General features: G+C 37.7%; 1 protein-coding gene across 1 annotated transcript; it reads left to right on the top strand.

The window, feature by feature from the left end:
• The first annotated feature begins 686 nt into the window (after nt 1-686).
• On the top strand, nt 687-27,462 carry LOC134218261 (retinol dehydrogenase 12-like). Its single transcript, XM_062697191.1, has 5 exons — nt 687-1,128; nt 1,197-1,809; nt 26,936-27,003; nt 27,070-27,186; nt 27,247-27,462. Exons 1-5 carry the CDS (start codon nt 1,064-1,066, stop codon nt 27,353-27,355), a joined length of 972 nt encoding a protein of 323 aa, XP_062553175.1. The 5' UTR covers nt 687-1,063; the 3' UTR covers nt 27,356-27,462.
• The last annotated feature ends 127 nt before the right edge of the window (nt 27,463-27,589 follow it).

The following is a 27,589-nucleotide window of genomic DNA, read 5'->3' as shown; positions in this document are numbered from 1 at the left end:
ATGAAGCTAACACAATGATATCCTTATGATGAGCATGAGTAAGAGCATGATGACCGTGTATTTCGTGGTTGCTACTGCATGATTGAACAGAACAATCGTAATTGCACAGGGAACCAATGGATGGATTCATGGGATTTGCTCTTCAACATCAACGTACACAGTCCGAAAGCTCTAGAAGCTAACACAATGATACCATTATACTCAGACAATTGGATTTTTTTAACTCGAAAAATGTTCAGAATCGAACCCGGCACCTTCAGCATATAGCCGCGCATTCCACTGCTAGGCTAAAGAAGGTCCCAAACTAACAACATGACAACTATTAGTATAAAATTAACTAAATTCAGTGATATCTGATTAGATGTAAACTAAATAAATAAAATTCACCAAATACTCTGTTTGTTCGCGCTCCGTACTGAATAACATGTTATTCAAATAATCCACAAAAATTGTCCTAGTGCGAGGGTAAGTAAAACGAGACATCTTTGAACTGAACATAACAAAATAATATTGCTAAACGATGGGTCCCTTCACTATTGAATCGTTCACCCTAAGCCTCTATTAAAATTATTGTTACGGTAGCCCATCGGATTACATATATAGAACTGATTCATCCAAGCTTACAAGAAGATTCCACTCACACAATCCTTCCTTCACCGGTACGTGTTTATTTACAATCTTATCTCCGCGCCGTCTGACGAAATGAAAAGCAACATTTGCAACTCAACGTAGTTTACATCACAGCGCAGAAAGCGCGGCCAGCCACAACAGTAACTGCTCTCAGCGCCAGCGGGTTCATCCGTCCATTAGTATTCGACCGGAGCAGTGGCTTCCTTTTTTTCCGCCGAGCGCCAGCAAATTACATTTACGTTGGAATTAGTGAAATAGTATCTCGCATTGCTTGCCGGCATTCCGAACCACGCGGTCGTCAACGAGCAATCAAGCCGGCTGGTCAACCGAAAAGAAACGCACTGTTTAGTTTTTAACTGCGCTTTGCCGGCTTCGAGTTTGGTTTTCTTGCATCGTACCATCCATTTAGAGTATTATTTAGTCAGTAGGAAACATGATTCCGATCGTCCACATCGCGGCGTATTCCGCGATTGCATTCGTTGGGTTCAAATTGTTGAGGTAATGAGTTGGTGGTGTCGAAATTTCGGTTGCTGGTTCAAGTTCGAGGTCATTTTCGGTTTTTGCAGATTATTCATCGAGGGAGGCCAGTTTAGGAAGGGAACGCGTTGCGATGGTAAGGTGATTTTGATAACCGGGGCCAACACTGGAATCGGTAAAGAAACCGCTAAGGAGTTGCTCAAGCGTGGCGGGAAGGTTTACATAGCATGCCGGTCATTGGAGAAGGCTAATCAGGCCCGGGAGGAACTGATAGCAGAAACCGGTAAAAGCGATATTCATGTGCGCGAGTTGGACCTGTCTTCGCTGGAATCGGTGAGGACGTTTGCCACAAAGTTCCTCCAGGAAGAGCCACGTTTGGATATACTGATTAACAATGCCGGTGTGATGGCGTGCCCGAAAGCGTTGACCAAAGATGGGTTCGAGCAGCAATTGGGCGTGAATCATTTGGGACACTTTCTGCTGACGAATTTACTGTTGGACCGGTTGAAGGCGTCCGCTCCTTCTCGGGTGGTGAATCTGTCCAGCCTGGCGCATCGATACGGAACGATAAACAAGCGTGATTTGAATAGCGAGCAGTCGTACAACCAAGTTATGGCATACTGCCAGAGCAAGTTAGCCAATGTGTTATTTACTCGTGAGTTGGCGAAACGATTGGAGGGAACTGGAGTGACAGCGTACGCGGTGAGTACTGTATTTGGTGCAATGTGTGCTGTGCACGTACACATTTGATAGCAGTGTCTCATGAAGATGAGAAGACAGGTTGTGAACAATGTAAATGTCATCCTGTTCTAGAAAGCTTCAACTTGTCTTCTAGACAGGTATTCTAAATGGGTTTCCGGCATTTTTCTGCAATTCAGAACTTGATCAGAATAAGTTAAATTAAATTAATTAATAAAATAATGAAGGACATAAAGTACTTACAGAACAGATTGTCCGATTTACCACAAATTCTACGTATGCACTTTTAATGTTATTCTACGTATATTGCGTAAATGAAATTGATGTTGATTTACATCCTTTTATTATGTGCATTATAGTCTGGTTTGGCTTATCGGACATAGATGATTGACTAATTGAAACTATTTGCCTCTATTCGTTACTATAAGCACATCAACCCTTAAAAGGTAATCCTATAAGAGCTATTATAAACTTAAAACCAGGTGCACTGTTTATTGCTGCTTTGTGTGACAATCAGAGATTATGTAATTGAAAAAACACGATATGTGGTAGACGCGACACAGTAACTGTATGTATGAGCTACACTCGAGGTCAAAAGTTTGGGTTAGCCGCTATAAAAACACAATAAAGTTTGCTGCGCATTCTTCTGCAGCTTTACGTGCATTCTATTTCTTCATTGATCATAAAGTACAAAGTAATATATTTTTAACACATTCACCGAATCCCGAATAAATTCATTTTCAGAACACTCGTTTTCATATGGAAAATGATCTGATTGATTGAATTGCTTTGAAGTCAATTGCGTAAGTTTAGTTGTTCATTTGTGTTATTTATTCAACAGACTGCAGGGGCATCTAGTGATGTTTATAAATAATTAAATGGAACATATTGTCGTGTAGCACGTGATGTTAATCGATTAGTGCTGTCTGACAACGAAAATTCGCCATTTTTTAAATAAAGTTTGATTTATTTAAACTTTTCAAGCAAGGGATTTAAAAAAAATGGTGCGTTTTGGTTGCTGCCTGGAATTTGAAAGTGTTACTAGTTTAAGACAATTGTATAACAGACTCCATATTTGAGACAAAGTTTTACAATCATTCAGCATTGGTAGTTACAATCAATAAAACATTAATAACATCCGCTTATCTAAAAGTTATACTTTTCCGCTGGCAAATGATTCAATTTTGCTCTATACCAGTATGTACAAAATACACGAAGTTTGAAAGTCACGAGTAGAGGTGTGCGCCGCCGCGCCACGCCGCCGCCGCCGACAGTTTTTGGCACGCCGCCGCCGCCGACATTTTTCCACGCCGATTCAAATTTTCAGTGGAAACTCCAAAAATTCAGTGCAATTTCCATATAATTTCCTGATAGATCTCTACAACATCACGTTGATACTCCAGAGAATTTTTCGTGAAGATACTATTTATTTCCAGGAAAATGCCATACAATATCTTGTTGAAATTTTGAAAAGCTCTCCGTAAAAACTGTGCGTGAAAATTGCAAAGGTGTTCCCGATGAAATTTAAAAAAAACTAATTGAAATTGAATGTTTGAACAGAAAAGAGTCGTTCGGCAGAAAGCCACAAGGCTGAAAGTTGTTAGGCCTAATATATCGTTTAACCGAAAAGACTATTTGGTACGAGCAAACCGATAACTTTTTTTTTAAATTTTGTGAAATCATCGATTATGTTTACTTAATTTGATATCTTTTTGGTCGTTTTAACGGTTAAAATAACAAAACGTAATAGCAGAAATATCTTACTGTGACATTCAATCATAAACTATTCCTGCTGTCGATGAGAGAAAATCGAAATGTCATATCATTCAATTTAGTAATCTACAGCAAAATGAGATCAAAAGATGCAATCAATCATAATGATTTTTTTTTTTTTTTTTTTCCAATTTCGTTTATTTGGTAGGCTCAGGCGTGTATAACACTTTACGGAGCCATTGTTCTTTGTGATATATACAATCAATATCATTTTATTATACGGTTAGTAAGAGGGGTAGAAGCCAGCGTACTCGTGGTGACTCGAGGTTAGTTTACAATGTTTAAGGATGGACGGGGCTTAGGATTTGGGATCAGGAAATTTCAGCTTCTCATCCGGGCATTTGGCGTCAGTGACGATGTGGCGTGTCGTCGTGCTCGAGGAATGGTTCGACTGGGAGCATCTTCCGGATGGCAAGAGCTATGGAGCTCTACGGAACAAAAAGGCAGAGACAGAACAAAAAAAAACTTTAAAGAAAGAAAGAAAAAAAAACAAAATGTTAGATTTTGATGTCAGAAGCACAAAGAAAACTATAAATGGCCTGCATATAGACAACATCACGATCTCCCAAAACACCGCGAACTTCCCTGAAGGGTTGTTTACCTCGGGCCACAAGGGTATCCAATAATTGCTCTCTGGAGGCGTCATTTTCCGAGCAGGACCAAACTACGTGATCGATGTCATCATAACCGGCTCCGCACCTACATAAGTTGCTATCGACAAGGTTTATTCTGTACAGATGTGCGTTTAGTGAATAGTGATTGGACATAAGTCTCGACATCACGCGAATGAAGCCTCGACTTAAGTCCTCACCTCTGAACCACGCTCGCCCAGAAACTTTTGGAACTATGGAAAATAGCCACCGTCCGAGTTCATTGTGTGTCCAATTCTTTTGCCAACTTTGAAGAGTACTCTGACGGACTAATGGGAAAAACTCGTTGCTCGAGAATTGTCTATCATAAACCTCACCTTCCTGTGCGCCCACCTTTGCAAGCGAGTCTGCCTTCTCATTGCCGTAGATTAAGCAGTGAGATGGGACCCAAACAAAGGTAATCTTGAATGATCTTTCGACCAAAACACGCATCTGCTCTCTTATGTTTGAAAGAAAGTAAGATGCGTGCTTAACAGGTTTCATCGACCGGAGTGCCTCGATAGAACTAAGACTATCCGAGAAGATGAAATAATGGTCTACGGGCTGATTGGAAATTATCCCCAAAGCGAAGTTAATTGCTGCCAGCTCAGCAACATAAACCGAACACGGTTCCTGAAGTTTTCGGAAGGTGGTTGAATTTACATTGAAGACACCGAAGCCAGTGGATCCGTTGATGCGAGAACCATCAGTGAAATATCTGTTGTTGCAATTGACATGTTCATATTTTTCAGAAAAAGTGAGGAATAGATATTTGTCGAAGATGATCTGGTATTCCTTGAATAGCATGTTTCATGGTCAGATCGTATACAATTGAGGAACTGTCGTTGGTGAAGTGAACTCGAGGGGGATTATAACACGGAAGACAAAGATCTGACAATATGTAGTTGAGATAAACTCTCAGGAATCTTGAACGACAAGTTAGTTCAAGCATAATATCGAAGTTATCTAGAACAAGTTTGTTACTTGTTCCACATTTGATGAGTATTCTAAGTGAGAGCTCCCAGTAACGGTGCTTTAAAGGAGTGACTCCAGCAAGCACCTCCAGGCTCATGTTATGCGTTGAATGCATGCAGCCAAGGGCAATACGCAAACAACGATACTGAATTCGTTCCAATTTGATCAGGTGGCAATCAGCTGCTGAGAGGAAGCAGAAGGAGCCATACTCTAAAACAGAGAGAATAGTCGTTCTATAGAGTTTGATGAGGTCTTCCGGGTGAGCACCCACCATGTTCCGGAGATAGAACGTAGAAAATTGATCCTTTTCCGGCATTTTTGTATCAAATACTCAATGTGGAGTTTCCAGGTACATTTGGAATCAAACACGACCCCAAGGTATTTAGAAGATAAAGATTGGTTGATGTCATCATTCAACAGTTTTAGTTTCAGTTGAGCTGGGTACCGCTTCCTAGTAAACACAACCAACTGAGTTTTTTGCGGTGAAAACTCGATCCCTAGATGTCTGGCCCAAACAGTCAGATTATCCAGGGTACTTTGCAATGGTCCTTGCAAGACAGCTGCACATGGACCTCTTAGAGAGACCACGGCATCATCTGCAAGTTGTCTGAGCGTGCATTGTCCTTCCAAACAACTGTCAATATCTTTAACATAGAAATTATAAAGCAAGGGACTTAAACATGATCCTTGGGGAAGGCCCATGTAGCTATTTCTGGAAGTTGTCAGAGTGCCGAGTGTAAAGTTCATTTGTTTTTCTGACAACAAATTATACAAGAAATTGTTCAAAATAACGGGTAATCCACTACTGTGCAGATTGTCTGACAGTACTTCTATGGAAACTGAATCAAAAGCGCCCTTAATATCCAAGAATACTGAAGCCAATTGCTCCTTGTGCGCAAAGGCCAGTTGTATATCTGAAGAAAGCAACGCTAGACAATCGTTTGTTCCTTTCCCTTTTCGAAATCCAAACTGAGTATTTGAAAGCAATGCATTTTCTTCGACCCAATGGTCGACTCTTGAAAGGATCATTTTCTCCAATAATTTTCTCATGCATGATAGCATGGCAATCGGTCGGTATGAATTGTGATTAGACGCTGGTTTCCCAGGCTTTTGAATAGCTATTACTTTGACCTGTCGCCATTCAGGTGGCACAATGTTGTACTCCATGAAGCAGTTGTACAGGTCAAGTAATCGTCTTTTGCGATATCTGGGAGGTTTTAAGAAGATTGAATTTGATGTTATCGCATCCCGGAGCAGAGTTATTCGATGAAAGAAGAGACATAGAAAGTTCCAGCATTGTGAATGGTCCACCCAAAGAACCGGGATCAGTGACTGATTCTCGAAATAGCAGTTCTGCTGGTACGGAATCTGGGCAGACCTTTTTGCGAAGTTGAATATCCATCGATTGGAGTATTCTTCACTCTCATTGGTGGAAATGCGGTTCCGCATGTTGCGAGCCGTTTTCCAAAGTGTTGTCATTGAGGTTTCTCGTGATAGTCCCTCGACAAAACGTCGCCAGTAGCTACGTTTTTTGCCTTGAGAAGATTTTGAGTTTTCTTTCGAGCCTCAAATACTCTTCAAAGCTCTGACCTTCCGTGTTTACGGAAGGCCTTGAAGGCATCAGATTTCTCAGAATACAACTTAGTACATTCATCATCCCATCCAGGAGTGGCTGGTCTTCTGATGACAGATGTACTTGGAACGCGTCGTTTCTGAGCTTCTAGTGCGCTTTTTGAATCAACTCAATAAGGAATCGATATTCATCCAAAGGTGGAAGAGTATCAGTTGAGTCAATACCAATTTTTACCGCCGATGCAAATTTTTGCCAGTCAATGTTCTTCGTGAGATCGAAAGGAACATTAACTGGCTCAGATTGTTGATAGCCACTCTTAATTGTGGTGACTATCGGCATATGGTCACTACCATGGGGATCTTGAATTACCTTCCACGTGCAATCTAATGATAGTGAATTTGAACATAAAGACAGATCAATACGGCTTTGTTGACCATTTGGTCCTATTCGAGTTACTTCACCAGTGTTCAAAATATTCAAATTGAAATCGTCACACAAATCATAGAAAATAGGCGCTCTATAATCGTCATACGTTTCGCCCCATCCAATACCATGTGCGTTCATATCACCCAATATCAATACTGGAGATGATAGGAGGGAGACTGCGCTCCAAAAATGTCGACGATTAATAGAGGCATTTGGAGGAATGTACACTGAAGCTATGCAAAGATCTTTATTCTTCACATTTACTTGGCATGCGACGATTTCTAAGCCGGGAACAGTCGGAATGGGAATTCTGTAGAAGGAGTAGCATTTTTTGATCCCCAAAAGAACGCCACCATAATGATCATCCCGATCTTGGCGAATAATGTTAAAATCGTGGAAGTTGATTTCATCTTCAGAAGAAAGCCATGTTTCACAGAGTGCAAATATATCGCAATCGGAATTGCGAATCAAAAACTTGAACACGTCTAATTTATTTTTCAGACTATGACAGTTCCACTGCAGCACAGTGATTGTATCTTGGGTATTGGCCGTATTATCCATCGAAAGATACAATTCCTGCAAGAAGTGGCCATGAAACAGTCAATTGCTTCAGATAACTTTCCACTGTTGGTATAAAAAGGCTTCAAAGAATTCGGAATATTAAATAAATTCAAAAAACGGTCCACAAGGTCCTTAAAGGAGACCAATCCTCGCTTGGACGGAATACTTTTACTAGAAGTGCGAATTACTTTTTTTCTTTCGTTGATTCTCCTAGCCGGATGTTTCTTCGAAACATTGGATTTTGGCAATGGCAGGAATGCCTTACTGCAACTAGGATCAAAAAGAAGCAGTAGGGACAGGTTGCTTCAGGATTTTAAATGAACCCCATTACCTTCAGATTTTGCCAAGCTTTTATGGATGATTTTTGTTCTCTTGCGGCGCGATCCCGGGAAGACGGTTGCTTCCTCTTTTCGGGCACGTGTACCTCCGCAGGATCATCCATATCGGCTGCGTCCGAGTCCAATTCATCAATGGATATGGAATCATAATAATCACTTACACGAACGGTGGCTGAAATAGCAGTCGATGCAGTGGCTGTGGCGGATGTGTCTTGCGACTTAACCATTTCCGCATACGACTGCTTGGAGCGCTGTACCAACGAGCGCTTCACTTTTGGGTGCGCTTTTTGTACACCGGGCATTCCTGCAAACCATGGGGAGGATTCAAACCACAATAAGCACATTTTGTTGCCTGTTGCTGGCAGGACTCCTCCGATGCCTTTCAGAACATTTGCCACAACGTGGTTTGTTGTCTAAAACTCGGCAGTGTGACCAAGTTGTTTGCAATTGGTACAATTAAATACCCTTGGCACAAAAAGACGCACCGGAAATAGCATGTTTTCAATATCAACATATTTTGGGAGCATCGAACCGGCGAACGTCACCCGAAGCGAACCTGACTTGGAATATACCTTCTTTCCATCTACCGTGGCTGCTGAATGCAATTCCTTGCAGTCCAGAATATCCACGGTAGACTCCATTGCATTCTTTAGGCGGCCTTTTCCCGCAAGTACATCCTTGCAAGTCAGGCTCGCTGCGTTGATCACACCTTCAATTTCGACCTCCCGCGAAGGGACATAAACCATATATTCAACATTGTACGCCCTGTCGCCAGCAATTTCATTCGCCACCTGGTATGTAGGTGCGGTGATGCGTAGTTTGTTCCTGTTGATCTGGCTAAAATCAAGCTTCGGAAAACGACGCGTCAAATCTCGTTTAATGCCGAGAAAATCTAGGCTTTTTACTTTCTGCCGAAAGTAAACAACCCAAGGCCCAGGCGAAGCCGCATGGTACAATCGAGTGCGCCCTCCATTTTTAGCAGGCACATTGCCTTCTCCAGTCTCCTCCTCCATTCTCACCCGCAAGGTGGAAGGATAATTTTGCTTATACTAACTTAGAACTAATAGTAAATTAGAAAAAAACTTAAAAAAACTAATTCGATTAATTCTGAGCAGTCCCACTCTGTATCAAACAGAAGGAGAACAATAAAAAGTTTTGCCACTTATCTGCCCCTGCTGCTGTAGGTAGCAGCAGTAACAATAGCCTGCTTCACTGGCGTCGCCAGAAGCAGCTACTTCACTCGCCGACAGTGATCGCCTTGGATCCGTAGGTAGGAGCGCACCACACAATAGCCTTTTCACTACCGAACACAATCCGCGATGAGACACAGCACACACGTCTGGCTCGTTCGAACTATCGGCACGGAATGAATCATAATGATTTATACATATTTGAAAACGAATTATGACTCAATTTGATGTCAAAATCAAAATATGGTTTCTATATGATCTCATTATGTTTTCAGACTTCGCTAGGATATCTAGCCTAAAGTTATTTGGTCGAACAGTTCCTTCGGCTAAAAAAATCGTGAATATGTCCTTCGGCCGAAATAGTCGTTTGGTCGAAAAGGACATTCGGTCGAAAGTGTCGTTCGGCTGAATTGGTCATTTTGGATATTTTCAAGGCAATAACCGGAGAATCTTTTGAATTTCGCCTCAAAATTTTAATGAAAGATTTCCAGTTTTTCCACAATATTTATTTGAACATTGTTTTCAGATTTTCCACGATAACTCTTTGGTATTACCAAGAGGAGCTCTTTGGATTTACCAAAGAAAGTTGTTTGGAATTTACATGAGAATCTCTTCAGAGTTTTCACGAGAAGTTGTTCCAAATTTCTATAGGAAAATATTCGGAATATCCACGAAATGTTCTTATTGATTGTTCTGTTGAGTATTCTTTGAAATTCACACAGAAAATTGTGACTGGTAAAAGAGATGCTTTAGGTTGACTTCCCCAATCTATATTATATGAGACGTTTAGTTTTTTTTATCCTTTTTTAAAGTGATTTTTTCGCAGGGAGAAGTTCTAGTTCTAGTTCTAGTTTGGCTTAGTCAACTTAAACACATCGAAAAAATGCTCGGAATTTTTGATGATGTTTTTGGATTTCTTCAGAAAATTCTTTCTATTTTCGATTAGAAATTCTTGGCCATCGTTGGCCAAAAATGCCATTTTGCAGAAATAGTTTTTTTACTGAATGGGCTATTTGGCCGAAAAAGTCATTTAGTCCAACGGTAATACAGCCAAGTTTCAATGACTGAACCTCGTACTGAACGGGTAATATGGTCAGCAATGGCTATTTGTTTGGCGAAATGGTCTTTTTGTCTATTGACCATTGAACAAAATTCCGTTGCCTCTCTATTTTTAAGTCAATACGGGTCTTTAGGCCAAAAGACATCTAATCAGGTACCATTTAGCAAAACTAAACGTTTCATGGAAACTGTTATCAGGTCAAAACTGGTTTGACCGAAAATGTAGTTTGGCCGAAAGCAAAGGCAAAAGGAAAATTTTGGCAGACTTGTAAAAAGTTGTTTACCCTAACTATTTGGCTGAATATGCCGTTTGGATGAAAAATGTCATTCTGTAGAAAGAGACATTTGACCCAAAAATGTACTTTCTGCAACCTCTTTTGAAAAGTGTTGTTCGGCTGAATTGATCATTTTGCCAAAAAGACGTTTATCCGAATAGGTAATTTGACAGAAAATGCCGTTCGGCCAAAACGCAGAAAGGACATTTTTGGGCCAAATTACCATTCCTACCAAACGGCAGTTAAACGATTTTTTCGGCCAAATTACCAGTTCGGCTGAAAGCAGCCCTCCCGTCCTACTTAGTCTCAATTGGTCGACAACTAAGAAGCTTTGCACAAATCCAAAAATTTATAATTGTTTGTTTAGGCTATATGTGTGGATGTGAGCGTGTATGTGTGTACAAAAAATAGTGTGCCTGCATGTACGGATTCGCACTGCTTCCGCCCACATGGGTCTCAATTGCGTACTTTTGGTTACTATCAACTCCCCAAAGCCAACATTTTGCGCTCCCGCAGGTGCAGATTTGCTACATTTATGGTCAAACCATTTTTGACCTGATAACAGTTTCGGATAAACATTCAATTCGGCTTAATGAGATTTGGTTAGAGGCTTTTGGCTTAAAGGCCAGTATCAACTTAAAAAGTAGAGAGGTTACGAAATTTCGTTCAAGGGTCGTTTGACAATTAGCCTTTTCAACGTAAATGTCATTAGGCCAAATGGATGGATATTTTGGAATAAATTACCCGTTCAGTTACCCGAGCAGGAGAAATTGGCTAAATAATACTTAATTCTGTTATTGATACCTTACTCTGTTATGAACTAGCCCTGCATAAGAGGTAAAATACCAAAGGAATAATACCAAAAATTAATGTGCACAATACTTAAACCATAACATATTCTGTTATTATATTCTATTTCAATATCAAATGCATAACCAATTATTATTCGCTTGGTATTGAAATACCTAAGCATGCTATGTCTCAAGTATTCTGCATAAGTTTTTGGTATTATGTTTTGGTATTTTACCTCTTATGCAAGGCTAAATCATACCAATTTCTGTTATCGAGGTCGTCGCTCCTGCTCGGGTATTGACATTTGGCCGTATAACCTGTTGGCTTGAACTATTTTTTCGAACAAATATTCCATTCTGCCAAACGACCATTTCAGCCAAACAGCATTTATGGGCTGATGACCTATTCGGCCAAACGACCTGTAAGAACAAACTATTTGGGCCAAATTACCAGTTCGGCCGTCTGTCGCTTGCGGCCAATGGGATTTTCCAACAATTTCTTATGGACAGTACACTAGTCGTTCGATAACTGCATCATGTTCTTGTTTCAGTTAGCGAATGGCGTTCGATAACTGCGACGCATTAAAGACGGCAAACAATTCTCAGACGACGTCAGAATAGAAGTGCACCTGATTGTTCAGCGCTATGCAGCTATCATCGACATTGACATCGTTTTGAAGCACAGCTGTCCGATAACTGCAAAACTGATGTAACCATCGAAATGTTTTTAAAAGCATTGCAGTTAAATTACTTTCGTTATCGAACGTCTAATGTACAAAAAATTTCCGGTAGAAACCCAATAATTTCGAACCATTTTTCATGGAGACATTTTGAACAATCCTCCGCGAAAATTCTGAAGAAGTTTCCGTTAAACTTACAGACAATTTTTCGTGAACATTCCAGAGAATTTTTCTTGTAAACTCCTTAGAGTCTCCCGCGGAAATTCTTAAGAAATTACTGTTTTACTGTTGGCCATGCCTAGCTAGCCGTCTTCATTATTCTAGACTGAGAAAGCCAACGGCTAAACACTTTTTCTACCAACAGTATTCTCCTACAATTATCAAGAATTTTCTGTGAAAATTTCGAAGAATACTCAACAGAAATTCAACAGGAACTTTTCGTAAATTTCTGTAGCTTTTCCTGTAGAAGTTGTGTTGAAGGCTAGGTGGACTGTATGCTGCGCTGCTGGTCGGGTGTATTGCCCATTCCCCTCGTGGGACCGGGGATGGACAACACCGGTGGTTGTCGTCGCAATAGTGGCATGTCTGGGACTGGCTGCCTGTTGACGATGGATCTCCGTCTGGATAGGCCGAAACGGCCGTCGAAAATTATTCAACTCTTCCAGTTGTAAAATTAATATTAACTTTGGATTGGCTCTGAAAAGAGCTTGAAGTGGAGCTTGGAGTGGTGTTGAAAAGGGACCGATCGTTGGAGCAAAACACAAAGCTTCACAGTTTAGTTCTTCATTCTATGTATTAAATTCTTCGGGATACACAAATTTTCTTTGTAGCCTCGCTGCTACCACTACCACTACGCAACGCTTGCGATATCGGGCGACGTCGGTGACGATGCATCAGCAAAAATCAGCTGCACCACCCCTCGCACTCCTACGGCTGTAGCTCGACGCACAGCTGCTGATCACCGCGACCGCACGGCTGCGGGTGTCGGGTCGGTCTCGTTCTCGCTCGTTGCTGTATTCCTTTTCGGGTCTGCTGCTTCGGCTTGCTTCGTCCGTGGTGTTTGAACAACTGAATGACGCTTGCAGAACAGCGCGCTGTTTTATAGTTGAATCGAGATGACTACTGCGCTCTGATTGGTTGATTGTATCTGACCATTCACCGTACTTCAGCCCGTCTTGCGGACTGAACAAGTTGAGAACATTTTTTGTGAAAATTCTGAAGTTTCTCATGAAAATTTTCTGCTGAAATTCTAAACAATTTTATTTGGGAATTACAAAGACCTTGTCTTGATAATTCCAAAGATTGATCGAAAACATTTTCCAAATTTTGGAAAAACTTATAGATTTTTCTGGAGAAATTCAAAAGATTTTTCTTTTAATGTCTTGAAAATATCCCCAAAAAAAACTGAAAATAGAAAATCGCCACGCCGATTCACGCCGCCGGCTAAAATGGCTTTCGGCGTGACGCCGAAAACGCCGCCGCCGACGAATATCGGACCGGCGCACACCTCTTTTTTTTTCTATGGACACAGGTTGGAAACTTTCTCGACACCCTGGGAATAGTGTATCCATTGTACTTGCTATACAAGATACATACTCATGCAATGGCGGGCATTGAAAAGCTTTCAATTAATAACTGAGGGAATGCTATATAAAATACTAAGTTGAAAAGCAGGCCAAGTTCCAGAATGTAGAGTCCTTGAAGAAGAAGAAAAATGACTTACAAGGGATCTTTTTTTTTGAAAATTATACATAAGGAATTCTTTTACAGTTTCCTTATAGTTATCCTTTCCAAGTAACATAAAAGTAAACAAAAAATCATCGTCTCCAAGCAGTTTTATACAATAAGTTTCAATCTTCAAAACCGTAATAAAACGTCTTTAGGACAAACTTCAAACCAAACGTCTTCATGACAAGTTTTATCAGGAATGCCAGGAGATTTTCTAAAAAAATCCATCAAACAGAGAAGTTTCATAACTGCAGTTGTAACTCGCTGGTTAAACCTCATCCTCCATGCAGCTAATGATGTCTGTGTTCTAAGTGGTTGAGTCAGTTATTTTAACACGGGCAGCAAAATAAAATTTCCATAAACAATTGAGAATTTTCCACAAAACAAAAATAAATTAGCACTTTTAAAAGCAAAAATTGCAATTACAGTCTAACCTCCATGAGTCGAAGTGCTATTACTCGACATCGACTCATGGAAGCAAATTATGCCACATTAAAAAAAAAATCTGGGTTACTGTGATGGTCCCTTCAAATATCTTTCCAAAGATTTGTTATTACGCATTGCAAGAAAAATTTGGATAACATGAAAATTCAATGCCGTTCGATTGGATATTTTCCAGGCAACTGATCGTAGTCAGCTGTTGAAATCAGCATGTTTTGATCATAAATTTCGTGACGTTTCGATAATGGTCATGACGATGCTCTGTATGTTTACATGACTGTGGAAAATATGTTTCATGCAAATAAAGGCTATCATTCACATACATAACAAATAAGGAAAGAACCTTTTCAAACACGTTTTTCTATTTGAAGACATAAAGATATGGCAAAGTGTTGTTTCTCACTACAACTTTGCGAAATAGTCATTGTTCACCCATATCCTTCACGTGACACAATTTGTTTTTGTAAAACACTTAAAACCTTCCTTGATTCTTAGAAAAAGCTTTCCCTAAAGTTGGAATTAGAACGAAATAACTCCTGGCGACTGTGGAAAATTTAATTGAAAATCAAATCGTTTTCGGCCGTTGCAGTCTTGTAAAGCAGCAAAAACAAGTTTACTTCTGCATCCGACGGTTTCGGTAATTTATTTTACCTTTTTCAAGGGTTTGAAGCTTGTTTTGTTGTTAGAATGGTAGTGTGCTTTACAAGACTGCAACGGCCGAAAACGACTTGATTTTCAATTGGAATTAGAAACTGAACTGGATCATCATCATCAAAAGTCTCCAGCGTTGGTAGAGGTGACCAAGGTTTCTAACATTTCACCATTTCTGTCTTTCGAATTTATTTTGTATTCCTTTATTTGAGTTTTCTACAAGATTCGGGTTTCATAAAGAAAACCTCATGATTGTTGAGTTCCATTGAAAATACGCGTGTTTCACTCAGCGAAGTTTTGCATAATCGTATGACAGTTGCTGCTATGGCTGTTTAAATACCTAATAACAACTCAATGATCATAGCATACTGTGTAGCTTTTCTTCAGTGCGGAAATATCCGCCTGCGCGTTATTTCCGCGGAGCCATCCAAATTTTTCTTTTTCTCCGTAATATTCCTCATCTTGATATTTCCAAGAGTCGATGGTCTCTTCAATATCGACTCATGGAGGTTTAACTGTATAAAAAAAGATTTTTCCATAAAGAAAGAAATGATTTACGAATAAAAATACAAAATTTCCATAAATAAATCAATATTAGCAATAAACTATTACAAAATTTTCCACAATTTTTTTTTTCCATGAAAAGTCAAAATCTCGCGCTTAGTTTCATAGAGGCGTAAGAGTATTGATCGATTTCTCTTAATCTATTTTATATTATGTTAATAACTCAATTGTTTCAAAAGCTACAACCGTGATTATTGATTCTGATGCAAGATGCAATCATCCTCTATTAAACCAAACCATTAAATCATCGACAAACTAGCGCAGTTCGATACAATAATAAAAAGAAAACATCTAAGAAAAAAATCGATCAATACAGTTACGCCCCTAAGCGCGAGAAATGTTCCACAAAATAATGAATAAAGAACAATAAAAAAATTAAGAAAATTTCCATGAGAAATGCAAAAAAAACAATGAAATTGATACAGTTTTTCTTGAACTTTAAACACTTTAAAAGAAGGAGTCCTCTGTAGAAAAATGCTCAGTTTTGTTGCTTTCTCATATTTCTTAATGGAAATTTTCTTATTTTTCTATTGCTCTTTATTGTTTTTTCGAGATTGTTCTAGCTACAGCTTTCGTTTGGTGCCTAAAGATAGAAAATCGGTTGAATTTTGAGTTTTTGTGATTGTTATGAGAATAGACTCCAATGCACAATGTGTCACTTTTTTTGTGGTGCTTCTCCTGGATGTCGCTGGAAGCTGATTTTCTCAGGGAATCTTAGTTTCCAAAAGTTAAGATTTTTTCAGATTTTTATCTCGTTGCGTTACAAAGTTACAGCGTTGCTTTGGGTGTGCTTGGGTCGAATGCACTAGGAAGGTTAAAATGGTTGAGGTAGTGAGAATTGAAAAAATGGGGTTTTGAAGTGAGTAGTGAGAAATAGAGAAATAAAAAGAGGGAAATGCAGACTATGAAGTGAGAAGTAGAAGTGAGTACACTGGATTTTGTTTTTACGCGATTTACATTTTCTCAATTTTCCACTCATCCTAAATACGTATATTAATTATCATGTGATTTTTCTTTGATTTATTTTGGATTTTTTGAAGCATGTTGCGAATAGTTTGGTGGCAAATTGAAGTCACACGATCAAAAATACGAGCGAAAAAAATCGTGTAAAAACAAAATCCTGTGTACTGAGAAATGAAAAGCGAGAAGCGAGTTGTGGTGAGATGTAAGCAGTGAGAAATGGGAAGTGAGAGGTTCGAAGTGAGAAGGGAAAAATGAGTGTTGAGATTTGATTGGTGAGAAGTGAGAAACGGAAGTGGGATGTGAAAAGTGAGAGATTATTGGGTAGTGAGACGTAAGACTTATTAAGTTGAATGAACTGTAGATTCTTAATTGATTCAACTAATATGGCGACATTTGAGATTTTGGCTTTCCGTCTTTTGGGATCAAAAATAGGGTTTTATGTTTTCATCCAACGTTTCGTACACATTTGTGCCTTTTTCAAGGAGTTAACTATGTTATGTATGTTAACTCCTTGGTAAAGGCACAATACATGTGTCCCAAACCCTGTTTTAGATCCCACAAGACTTAAAGCCAAAACCTTAAAAATGTAGAATGCAAAAGGAAGAAGAAAAAAATGGAGGAAAACGAAATTCCGCTTTGAATTTCCCTTCGAATGAAACTTGTTGCAAGCAAATCGTTCAAGAATGAGTGTCAAAAAAGTAGTGGGTTTTGCGAACACAACTGAGTCGATTGGAGAAAGGCATAAAAAAGGAAGAAGAAGGAAGAATGAAGAAAGAGAAAGGAAAAATGAAAAAGAAAATATTGAGGACTTATTTCACATTTTTCAATTCTTATTTCCTACTTCTCACTTCTCTCATTCCACACTTATAACTTCTAACTACTCACACTTCACTCATAATTCCTCACTTCTTTTTTCTGTTTTCTTCGATTTTTAATTCTTTCTTCCCACTTTTTACTCATTTCCATATTCTCCTTTCGCACTTCTCATTCCTTTAATTCTCATTATTCACTATTCTCTATTTCAAATTTAACTATTCTAACTTCTTGTTTCTCACTTCTCAGATCTTATTTCTCATTTCTTTATTTTAACTACCCGATTCTTGTTCCTCACTTCTTACTTCTTATTTCTCAATTTTTAACTTCTCCCTGTGCATTTCTCACTTCTACTTCCTAGATTCTCGTTTCACTTCACACTTCATATTTCTCACTTCCCACATTTCACTTTAAACTCCTTTCCCACCATTTGTCAATTCCGATTTCTTGTTTCTCATGTGAAATTAATAACAAACTATTGCAACGACTTATCTGCTTCAGTTAACAAAGATTCTAAAGAAAATTATTTAGCTCTTTATTAGTGGAATGTTTTCACTGTCATAAGACGATATAATATCATATGTAAAAGTAATACGAAGTGGTAGAATCAAATGGAATTGTACTAAACTCGTCTTATGACAGTGAAAAATTCTAACGTCGATTTGACGAATCTGATAGCCCTCCTACGCAAACCAACACCTCTAATACATGGTTAAAAGCCTGTGCTACATGCTGACGGTGTTGGTTTACATGGGACTGATACCAGATTTGTCAAATCGACGTTCAAATTTTTGTTTACAAAAGCAAACAAATAAATATTGAAAATATAGTATTGAAGTCAGAAGTCAAAAGTCAGTCTTATTTCTCACTTCATACTTTGCAATTTTCACTTATCACTTTTCACTACTTGCAATCTGAGGAATTTTTTATTTTGCAAAAAGGCTTTCGGCCAAACGACCCGTTCGATGAATAGTTTTTAAGGATTCACTGGAAAATCCTCAGTTTGCTCGCAAAGGACTTATTCAGCATTGAGTACATAATTTACTAGCTTATGAGTGTAAAGTCAATCCTCGCGTCAAAACGTTGGATAAATAAATAAACTCGTGAGAATGTAAGACTGAGTAGCTGTTCATTGAATATAATTCCTTGGTTCTCCCCCTTCCTCTTCCTCTTTCTGTTTCCGCTATCATTGTTCACTTTCAATTTTTTTCGTTTCTTCACTTTCCACTTATCAATTTTCCTTTCATCATATCCAGGCTTGGCATCGGTCATAATAGTCAGTGGTACACGTAAAAAAATTTAATGTTGTTTATTATTAAGATTTCTTATACTTTTTGCCAAAGCATGCGCTTAAAAATGTGTATAAGAAAATACTTATACATCGCATCAGTCACATACATTCCAAATCTTATACTTTTCATTAATTTATGAATGTTATTAGCTTTTTGATATGGGATCATTCATTAGGTGGCATAATGAAGAGGATAAGTATTTTCGAATGGTTTTTTGCCCTAAGATATAAGGTTATTTTTGTACGTGTAGGTTTGCTTAGTTTTTTCTTCTTCAGATCGTCGTCACCGAACGCAACATTAGCAACCATAGCTCCAATCTATAAGCCATTACATTGCGACCAAGAAACCACACGTAACTATAGCAAGTGTTTTTATTCCTTGACCTTCAGTGGCTCTGAGCGTTGTTGGTTTGATGGTCACGACTAAACTGTTCTCGAGCTTTCAACAACCTATTTCTGACTTATGTAAACACTTCTGCTGCTTCGTTTTGTTTTAGGAATGACGGACAGATAGATCAGAAATTATAGGTACGCTAAAGCAAGCACTTCTCAGGTAACCAATAAGCATTAAAGTAAGAACTATAGTAGCATTATACTGGCATTGCATATGCTCCATGCTGTACATAAGCATTTCGAAAACCTAGCTGTTAAATAAGCGTTCTCAAAGCAATCATGAGAGGCTTAGTCTTAAAATAGCATTTTGAAAGCACAATGTTGTTTTTCGTTAAGTGCAACGAAACAGCTACATTAGGGCCACTTTAAAGCCTGTAGTGTTCATACGTCGAATGTTTTCCAATATGGAACCATAGAGTGGGGACTATTTGTCCAATGAACTTACATTTGAGAATAGAAATCGGTACGTGCAGAAAGTTTTTTCCCCTCCGACCATTGACAAGAGTACTTGTCGTTAACCTAACCTTATAACTAATTACATAGTTTAGCTACATTTTATTATTCCATTGCACTATTTTTGATGGATGCATTAAAGCAGCACTACTGAAGTTAGATTAATTTTCAATGTTCCTGAAGGGGCATAATGTTTATGTTGGGCAAAGTTATTCCCACGACCATCTCTCTCTTATGGGGCAGCTGGTAAGGGCGATGACAACTTCGGCGTCAGGTGGCAAGAGCGCGAGTTCAAATCCCGCTCGAAGAAAGTGAAAAAATGTGTTCCAATTTAAATATGAAAATACATTAACGATATAGGGTCGGTGTACCAATTGTCGCCATACATAAAAACAACTATTTAAAAAAAAATAATAAGTAAAAGGGATGTGGGTGGACTTTATATATCAAGCGAAAGGTTTTACTTCCTGCTCCTTAGAACAACTGTGAAAACCACAATAAAATTTGTTATTATCCTCAAAATTGATTAATCCTTAATAGGAACGCATGCACCAGTTGTGAAAGAATTAAAAAAAATGTCATTAAAAAATCTTTTTTTTTGTTTTTAAAATTAAGCATTTATTCAGCATTTAGGATGCTGAATAAATGCTACTCAGCAAAATTTCTACTTTATCGATAAAGTAGGATTGAGCACTTGAGAAGCCATATATTAAGCCAAAACCTGCATTAAAATAACATTAAAGGCGACTATAGGGCTAATTGGCATTTAATGCTTTGCAGTAAAGGCGCATATAATGCCACTTAAATGCTTTATATAATGCTTACTGGCTACCTGGGTTGTTTCACTTGTCAAGAAACTAATCAATATCTTCAAAAATAGTGATCAATCAGAAAAATAAAATAATTACAACAAAAAAATTAAATAAAACATATACTAAGGAATCAAACTCAAAACCTCAATATCTGCTGGCTCAAACATTAGTATGTGCACTAATTTAGATTCATGTAAGTTGTGCACATGAATGATATAACAAATAAATCACAAGTAATAAGTCATGCTATGGGTAGCCTGTGCACTGCAGCCGCCACCGTCTTTTATTTATCCAGATAGGGTCATTCTCTGCACGACCTGCGTTATATTTTGTAACGAGACGTGCTCATTCAATGGAGAGTCTTACCCCGCATGACCTGCGACGTAGCTAAATCAGAGACAAGCAAATTATGTCCCCGTCCTGACAGCGCGGTTTTATAATTTTACGAACCAATTGCGATTAAATGATACTGCAAGCACATAACATATATGCATCATTGCTATGAAATGTGGTTCATCTTCGATTTTAGAACACTAGCGAACCTACTGGTGGAAGTCAAGCTTTACTGAACAACGAGCATGAGACAGAGCAGCAGCGCATGCTTTTCTGTCGTTTTCTTTCACCTTGGGTATACGGGCCTTCCGTTCGTCGATTGTTACTACTGTTGATACTCAGTGAGTTGATTTTGAAAACGGTAATTTGTTCTATGTTGTCTATCTGTTTTGTGCTGCAAGTCAAGCTTTGATCTTTACTGCTTGACTATGACTATGGACCGTTACCAAAGACAAGTCTGATCATACCTCTTTCCCACTATTTTTCCAATTTTTCATTTATTTCGCTTTTCTCCTTCTTTCTTTTTTCGTCTTTTCTCTTTCCTCCTCCATCTTTTACCTTTCTCCTTTACTTTTCACTATTTTCCATTCATTCTTTCTTCATGTCCTTTTCATCTTTCCCCTTACCTCTTCTCACTTTTTCCATTTCTCTTTCATTTTGCATTTTTCCTCTTTCTCTGTGTTCTCACCCCTATCTTCTTCCATTTTTCTCTCTTCCTCTTTTATTTTTCATGTTTGGTAGTTTCTTCAAGAAAATTCGTTATAATTTTTGTTTTGATAAAAAGACGGCACGATTTTTACTATTCTTTATAAATACTTTCAAGCTTATTCCATGACTTTCATATGCTTCATTATCACCCGTAGCGATTTGTGGAGACGCAGATGTAGCTTCAAACATCATGAATCACTACACATTCCTGGCATCTTTCAAACTTATTGTAAGGTGTTTTATTGTGTGGCTTTCTCAGTTTAATTTAGTCAAAACGATTAGTTTTGTTTTGCCCGACGTTTCGGCCTGTATTTTTGACCTTTTTCAAGGGTGAAACAGTAGATAAGTAAATAACGAAAAACGGTAGACTGTTTCACCCTTGAAAAAGGCCAAAAATACAGGCCGATCACTACTGATATATGTAGTCATCCAAAGCAAAGCCAGTTGTGAATGGGATGTGCTTTCTGTTACAATATGGTTAGTTGAGTTACTATTTACTGATATTTACCTCTTATGCAAGACTGTTACATACCTCAGTATTAGGTATTGAATAGGAGAAGGGGGGATAATAGGCTTTAGCTAAGAAAAAACCGCTTTAATGTCTTAGTTGTAACAAATTTCATTTGTATTTTTATCTCATGCAACAATACAGAACTGATATCATCCAAAAATTGTAGATAATCATAATAATTTGATGATACAGGTCGGACTCGATTATCCGGAGACTCGATTATCCGGAGTATTTTTTTCTTCGATTTTTTTAAATTTAATTTTAATTTAAATATTATAATATACACTATAACTATTTTAACAATATGGGACGTATCTAGGTTGTGGGAGAGGGGTTGAAAAAGGGGTTGTTTTGTATATTGAAATTTGACTATAGGCTTGTATATCAAATTCATGAATTCAAATGAATATATTACTGTTATATTAATACAAAATATGATTATTAGAAGAAATATGAACGTAGCTGGAATGGGAGGAACTGAAGTAGGGATGTTTTGTATATACCGTGACCTGCCCTAATTCCGCGCATCGCCCAATACCGTAGTTTTTATCAAAAATCAGAACCTGGCTATCATGGACATCGTATTATTTGGTGAAAAGTTCAAACATATAATGTTTGAACATTTCACCAAATAATGTCACGGTATAACATTTCCATGGAAGTTTGTTTGCTCTCTTTTCCTTCCATGCAACTACTTGACCGATTGTCAAGTAAGCTGTTGCAGTTTAGACAAAATGTTTAGATCAATCAAATATGGTTCTAAAACTGATGAAGCAATCGCTCATTCGACAGATGAAGTAACCTCGTAAAAGTAACCTCTCCAACATAGAACGATGTGTTTGGGTGCATAACAAGAATTGCCATTGAGGACCTTGTGTAAAACAAGTCGAAATGCGTCATCAGCACCGATGTCCTCACAATTCCAGGTTTTCGAAAAAAAAAACTATCTTGCAGAACGCAAACATCTATCATTTTCAATTCCCCTTGCTCGTCCCACCGTCATACTTTTTATATCAATTATGGATTGTCACACTTTTGTAATTAATGGACGTTCCATTTAGGTAAGCAGATTTCACTTTTAATGAACAATATTAGCAAAGTCAAACTGATGGTTTTGACCACGGCGACCCCTTCCAGCTACCAGACGAAATCTTCCAAATTTTCTTGAGTGTTTTAACATTCAGGAAAAGTTTATCTGAACAGCTAGGAATTTTTTTCTGAATTTCCACTGCAAGATCCTTTCAATTTCCAGTCATAATACCTTGAGATTCTTATCCAGAAATTCATCTGAATTTCTTGTACTTTTGTACTTGTACTTACAGTTCATTACCACTGACAATGTATTTGCATTTAAAAAAAATATACTGAATTTCGGCGGATTTGAGTTACCACCGGAAATATTTTTGAAGCTACATGGAAGTTCTTATAAATTTGCACGGGAAAATCTTCAGCAACAAACGGAAACATGACTGTCACCAAGTAGAGATTAAAAGGAGTTGTAAATGGTTATTTAATTAGCAAATCATTGCCTAATTGTTTGATTCTCAAGCAGCCTTTCTGTCAGCTTATTGATGGATCGGGCAATGGACTCGACAAGTTTCATTGCTTTCTGTTGAAAATTCACTAGATCAAACTTTGGATTCATAAATAATGGCCAAATCACAATTTTTTGAACAAAAAGCCCATAAATAGCCAAGCGATTTTTTGGCACCTATTCTCAAACAACAAGTGGCATTCAAATGGGCATCCTGTCTTATCGTTCCATATTGAAAATTGGCTGGATCGAACTATGGACTCAAAAATTGTGGCAAAACCACTACAGTTACATAATATACCAGAAAGTTACCTATACCGCTAAGTTGATTAATCATGTTTTTTCCTTAATAATTTCTTACTACACCACTGCAAATAAAATAAAACATAAGTTTTTCTTTGTCTAATTGCAGATTTGATTTTTTTACTGGTAATTCAATTATCCGGAGGATTTGATTATTCGGAGTGAAAAAATTGATACATACTCACGTTTCAAGAAAGTTGTTACATTCTGTCGCTGGAAAACTCATGAAGAAAAACGCTTTTTGGCTGGCAGCTCTTAGGAAACAACGTATCGGCTAATCAGCTTTCTAGTATGGACAGTGCATGGAGGCGCATAGTACTTTGTAGCGAAGTCTCACTAGCACGTTTTGCCTCGCCAATATGTTAGATGTTTTATCCAAATGTGGAAAATTCAGATTTTCCTAACTTCTGATCTATTATTTTGATATTTTTTTCGCCTAAGCTACATAATTTCAGGTCTAGTTTTATTACATCCATTATTAATCTCAACTATGATAAATATTCGGAAATATTCAACTGGCGCTATTAGGCCTCTTACCCTACTTCAACTTTACTACTATGCTTTCTGATAAATGAAATAAGTAAACCATATTTGCATGGTTTCGATCTGTTCCAACCACCGCCACCGGGGTTACCCGAAACCTGCTCTAAAGAAGCTTTTGACCATTATATAAAAACCATGAAATATGATACCCATATTTATTATAATGAATAACTTATATTGATTTGTAATTGTAATCTTCTTCTTCTTCTTCTTCTATATAATAAAAATGAGTTGAGATTTACTTCCTGACGATTTAACTCGCAAACGGTTTGAACGATTTGCAAGATTTTTTCCCTAATCGATTCGTTTGGGGATCCGTAAGGTTTGTATATATAAAAAGTTGGTGAATATAACGGGAAAATGTAAAAAATCATTAAAATACTATTTTGGGTCAGCTGTTGAGGAAAACGAAACAAACGCCCGGAAATTGATCTAGAGTGCGGTGCTGCAAATAGTTCATTGTGACATTTTCAACACCTGGGCAAAGTCTGGTTTCTTTCGCTAGTAATCAATAAAAAATGTAGTATAAAAGATTCAATGAGTGTCCAGAGTTGAAATTATAAAAAAAACACAATAACCCAAAAATACAAAACGAGTGATTCTAAGAGTTGGGCTATTTCGTTGAATAATTGCATTTTGCACCATTTTCCCTAGTTATGTACAATGCAGCAATTAACATTTGAACCACAACCGGTTGTTCCCTTAAGCGTTATTCCGTCAATCAAAGCAAAGTTGGGTTTGAGTTCGTTTAGTTTTCGCAGATCTAAGCAAATGTGTTGCTCTGTGCATTCGATTCTGATGCTCTGGTCTAGGAATCTTTCTCGGCTTGCCTGGAAATGAGAGTTCCGTTGTGCAAAAAATTATAATGCTGTGTTAGAAATCCTTCCAGGTAATAACTAAATGTAAGCGTTTAAAAAACACCTAATTTGCATGCATTCCGCACCATGTCATTGAAGCATGGAAATTTAATCTACCAACTACCAACTACTAATCTACTACTACTCTACCAACTTCTAATTATTGTCATCTCCCTTTTGTCAAATTATCATCATCATCATCCAGACATCATTCATGAAAAATAAGTAGTAATGAAAATTTCACTGATATATTATTTTATGAAATTGTTACTTTTCATTCAATTAAAATTAAATAACCAGAATTGGGTGGGTAAAGTAAAATTGTTTTGGAACTACACTAATGACCGCTGAACAGGTCAATTGTCAGTTCTGAAAGGTTTCGACATATCTAGATTGAAATCTACACAACAATCTACAATCATCAACTAATTACCAGCACGTTCATTTAGGACACACTTTGTGCTCAACCAAGTACATGCGAAACCGTTTCTGGAATATGCTATTTGCGATTAAATGAGATGTTTTTGATCCCACATGGGGAAAGTGTTGATAATAGCGACACTGCGGGTCAGGCTGCGGAATTCTCGCTCAATTATTCTCTACAAATAGAGGGGTTCTCCAATAATAATCAAATAAATCAATGTACTTTTCCAGATAGAAACGAGAAATGTGTGAGCGTCATATCGTCCTTTAGTTGAATTCGTTAGATTTGTCATCTCGCAACTTCTTGGGACTATTTTTCATTAGATTCTTAATATTTAAATAAAAATGGTTTAATGGTTAAATGGTTTCATTTTGGCTGAATAAACTGTTGCTGTTGCATATAATCTATTTGTCTAGGTATATGATTAAAATGAGCTAAGGTTTACTTTGCAATGCTGCAATCAACTAAACAATTGACAAATAAGTCAAATGACAAAAAACAGCAAGATCGGACAGCTTCATCTATTCAGTTGTAAGTATGTAATATCAAGATAGATTATGTGGCTTTTTTTTGAAGAAATGTCTGTAGCTGTTCTCGTTTGAATTTTTGTTAGCTCTCGAATTAGTGATCATTACATACTTACATAGTGTATGTAGCTCCAAAACAGAAGAGCTTTATTGCATTATTTAATTGACTTATTCCGTCAATTTATTTATCTCGCTTCATTGTCTCAGTCGATTCTTTGATTTATTGGCGCTCAACATTTCCAAAGAACCCGGCTTAGTGTATCCTTCAAAACAAAGTGGTCTTTCCTTGTCATAAGACGAGTTTATACCATCCCATTGAATTCCACCACTTAATTGTATCTTGACAGATACGTATTTCGACCTCAACAGTAAGGCCGTCTTCAGTGTCTCGTACTTGACTCGACTGACTCGAAGTCGAGTCAAGTACGAGACACTGAAGACGGCCTTACTGTTGAGGTCGAAATACGTATCTGTCAAGATACAATTAAGTGGTGGAATTCAATGGGATGGTATAAACTCGTCTTATGACAAGTGAAGACATTCCACTAAAAAGCTCAAAATAATTTTCTTATCAAAGTGGTCTTTGTTTTGAAATGCAGAATACATTATATTATAGATAATGCAACCAAAAAACAAATCAACAATATTTGTATAATTTTTAGACATATACAATTCTGCAAGGTTTGGATACAAAAAATGCAATCTTTCAATATGGATACTTTGTGCAACTAAATATCTAAGCAAAACGAAAAAGCAAGAATTGTATAACTATATACACGCTGTGATATACATAATCGATTCTTCTCAAGATCGATTGCAGTATTGACTCCTGGCGCTATTAGTGCATCATTCTATGAAGCGTAAAGATGCATTTAAGCTCTGAGACTTGAGCATTTAAGCTAATCATTAAGTTGTTCACTGCCCAGGGATTTTTAGTAATTCATTTGTGTCTGATTCATAATGGCATAATTATTGTAACCCCTTATAACATAATATGCTTTATATTTCAGGTACACCCAGGAGCCGTTCATACCGAGCTGACTCGACATATGGGAAGCATTTTCTTTCTATTTGAGCAGTACGTTCATTATTCTATCACAATTTGTTATCAATGTGTCGATATAAATTTCGCTTTCATTTACAGAAATCTAATAAAACCGATTTTACGTCTTACATTCAAAAGTGCCAAATCGGGGGCTCAAACCAGCCTGTACACAGCACTCGATGAAGACTTGGCACAACAAAGTGGAAAATATTACGCGTAAGTACTTAATTGATTGAATACATGATGCTGTTTGTTATAAATCCTGAATATTTGCAGAGATTGCCGCGAACAGAAAACAAGCAAACAGGGAACTGACGACGACACCGCTGGTTGGTTGTGGAACGTCAGCGAAAAGATGGTGGGCCTTTCAGGGAAATCTTCCTAAATTTTTGATGTGAGCCAAACCCATTACATTCATATACAAGTTATCTTTTCTTAGTTATTATTGGTGTGTTTATTTATGTTATTGTTGGAATAAAAAAATAACTTTGATATTTATTAACACCTACTATTATATCCGAATATTCTCACTATTTCAAAAAATTTAATCTTCCTTTTGTGAATCGAACCGATTTGTATTCATTAGGCAGCTTGATACATTCATTCATTTTTTATTTAT

This window comes from Armigeres subalbatus, chromosome 2 (genome assembly GCF_024139115.2).
Source record: "Armigeres subalbatus isolate Guangzhou_Male chromosome 2, GZ_Asu_2, whole genome shotgun sequence".
Taxonomy (NCBI): Eukaryota; Metazoa; Arthropoda; class Insecta; order Diptera; family Culicidae; genus Armigeres; species Armigeres subalbatus.
The sequence above is the reverse complement of the archived record's forward strand: the minus strand, read 5'-3'. Positions and strand labels throughout refer to the sequence as shown.

Excerpts from the sequence above, each read along its gene's own strand:
- LOC134218261 (XM_062697191.1), top strand. The coding sequence starts at position 1,064 with ATGATTCCGATCGTCCACATCGCGGCGTATTCCGCGATTGCATTCGTT. Across the intron at positions 1,129-1,196 it reads GTTGGGTTCAAATTGTTGAG|ATTATTCATCGAGGGAGGCC; the intron begins GTAATGAGTTGG and ends CGGTTTTTGCAG. Across the intron at positions 27,187-27,246 it reads CAAAGTGGAAAATATTACGC|AGATTGCCGCGAACAGAAAA; the intron begins GTAAGTACTTAA and ends GAATATTTGCAG.